Source organism: Gadus macrocephalus, chromosome 21 (assembly GCF_031168955.1).
Source record: "Gadus macrocephalus chromosome 21, ASM3116895v1".
Lineage (NCBI taxonomy): Eukaryota > Metazoa > Chordata > Actinopteri > Gadiformes > Gadidae > Gadus > Gadus macrocephalus.
In genome coordinates this window covers 967289-969550 of record NC_082402.1, presented here as the reverse complement: position 1 = coordinate 969550, position 2262 = coordinate 967289, and the positions used below count along the sequence as shown (strand labels likewise).

The window sequence follows — 2262 nt, the reverse complement described above, 5'->3', positions numbered from 1 at the left end:
GCGTACGCGGCTATAATCCGCTACTCCGGAGAACGACAACACTGTTGCATCATGGGAGTTGTAGGTCCACGCACCGTCTTGGGTTCACACGCGAAACTACGCTCAAACGACAATACCCAGGGTGCAACAGACACGACGTACCTTTTGCGTCTCTGCTGTAGTCCCGAGTACGGAGTCCTTCCTTCCTACCCGTTATAGGGGTCTGTTTGAGAGGGGATGACAGCGGTGGACCCCCCGGGCGGGGAGCCGTTCGGGGCACCGGGAGAGAAGACCGGATGGTTGTCCAAACGCGCGCATTTCACCCTCCGGTGGAGACCGACGTGGTTTCATCTGAAAGGCGGGCGGCTGTTGTACGGTGAGAGCGACCAGGTAAGACTGGAAGGTGATCAACCTAACCTAGACTAGATGAACCTTAACTAACTCCACCAAAGATGACCCACGGGTTAACCCAACTCGTAACAGAGGACGGTTCGAGGTGTGTGTGCTCATTTACACTTAGATGAACACACACGTTGCCTCTCCTCAGCATGTGGTCTGGGACGGGTGGTTGTTGTAGTTATGTTGCCATGGCAGCGGGCCTCGTCCCCTGCAGAACTGCATGTTTAGACTGAAGTAGGCCTACTGTCTAAGTACAAGCTTAGACAGTTCTACAAGTTAAGGCAGAACTACAAGTTTTACTGAACTACAAGATTAGACAGAACTACAAGTTTTACTGAATTACAAGTTTGACTGAACTACTGTAGGCATGTCAATTTAACTTTAACATTATTAATTATAGTTAAATGTAGGCCTAAACATTAGTTTCCATGCCAATATAACTTTAACAAGACAAATAGTTATAAATACATTTAGGCCAAATATTAGTTTACATGTCAATATAACAATTACACAAATAGTTATAGGCCTATATTTCGGTCTACATATTAGTTGCCTGGTAACAACCTATATGTGTTGTCAATGTCATATAGACATGCATATGCACTAAAATTCACATCAATAGTTTTAGTCCTACATATTAGTTTCCATGTTAATATAACATTCATATTAATAGTTATCGATATATTTAGTCCTACATATTAGTTTCCATGTCAATATAACATTCATATTAATAGTTACCGATATATTTAGTCCTACATATTAGTTTCCATGTCAATATAACATTCATATTGATAGTTATCGATATATTTAGTCCTATATTAGTTTCAATGTCAATATAACATTCATATTAATAGTTATCGATATATTTAGTCCTACATATTAGTTTCAATGTCAATATAACATTAACATTAATAGTTATAAATTAGTCTCCGCAGTAGGCCAGTATTAACCCCAACCCGTGTGACCCCAGAGCCCCGTGAAGACCATCCCCCTGGTTGGGGCGGAGGTGGGCGGTTCCGACGACCCCCTCGGGTGGACCATCACCCCCCAGGGCGCGAAGCGTTGCTACCACCTGCGGGCCGCGAGCGAGGCGGAGCAGCAGAGCTGGCTGCGCGGCATCTTCGACGCTCAGATCGCTTCTGCGCGTCATGGAACGCACGCCTGCGTTCTGCAGTAGCCAGAGTTTAGAGTATCCCTTTATTTAATTTGGTGCGTCGTTATTTTTCTACTTTTTATGCAACCAGCCAGTGGCGTTTCTACATTAGGGGCAGGTGGGGCAGTGCCCCACCAGACCCACGAGATGGCGCTGTTGAGCAGAAGGCGCAATCCATTCCTACTTCGTGGCAAACTATATATTTTTTTTTATATACAAAGTAGCGTACACATTTGTGTGAATAAACTTGACTCACAAGCATTATAGCCTTGTTTTGGAGTAATTTGATTCGTGTGTTCTACTGCCTGTGTGCTTGCTTGAATGAACGTTGTCTATATTTACGTTTCCTGTTTCCGGAGGGGCAAAGACCCACGCTGCCCCACCGTTACCATAGAAACACCAATGAGCGCGAACCACACCGGCCAAAGTTAACATTGAGGCTAGGGGCAATTTCAAATTTGCCCCTAGACGTTAACTGCGTAATCTACGTATTCTACGTAATGTAGAATTACGTAGAATACGGGTGGGGGCCTGCACGCGAGTGAGACCGTGTTGGGGGTTGCCGGGGTAACCGGGGTTTGTTTTGGTCCGGTTTTCAGCTGTTGGTGACAATGTTGACAATGTTGTTACAACGTTACGGGTTTCAGTGACCTGGTTTTTGGTTCATTAAAACTACCTTCAACTACTAATGACTCGACATGATTATGTCACCGGCGAGGTCGTTACACTAT

The 2262-nt window shown here is 44.9% G+C and overlaps 1 protein-coding gene across 1 annotated transcript; it reads left to right on the top strand.

Annotated features, from left to right (window-relative positions):
• The first annotated feature begins 165 nt into the window (after positions 1 to 165).
• On the top strand, positions 166 to 1617 carry si:ch73-111k22.3 (pleckstrin homology-like domain-containing protein). The gene is made up of 2 exons (XM_060041783.1): positions 166 to 369; positions 1349 to 1617. Exons 1-2 carry the CDS (start codon positions 217 to 219, stop codon positions 1553 to 1555), a joined length of 360 nt encoding a protein of 119 aa, XP_059897766.1. The 5' UTR covers positions 166 to 216; the 3' UTR covers positions 1556 to 1617.
• Positions 1618 to 2262: the final 645 nt, after the last annotated feature.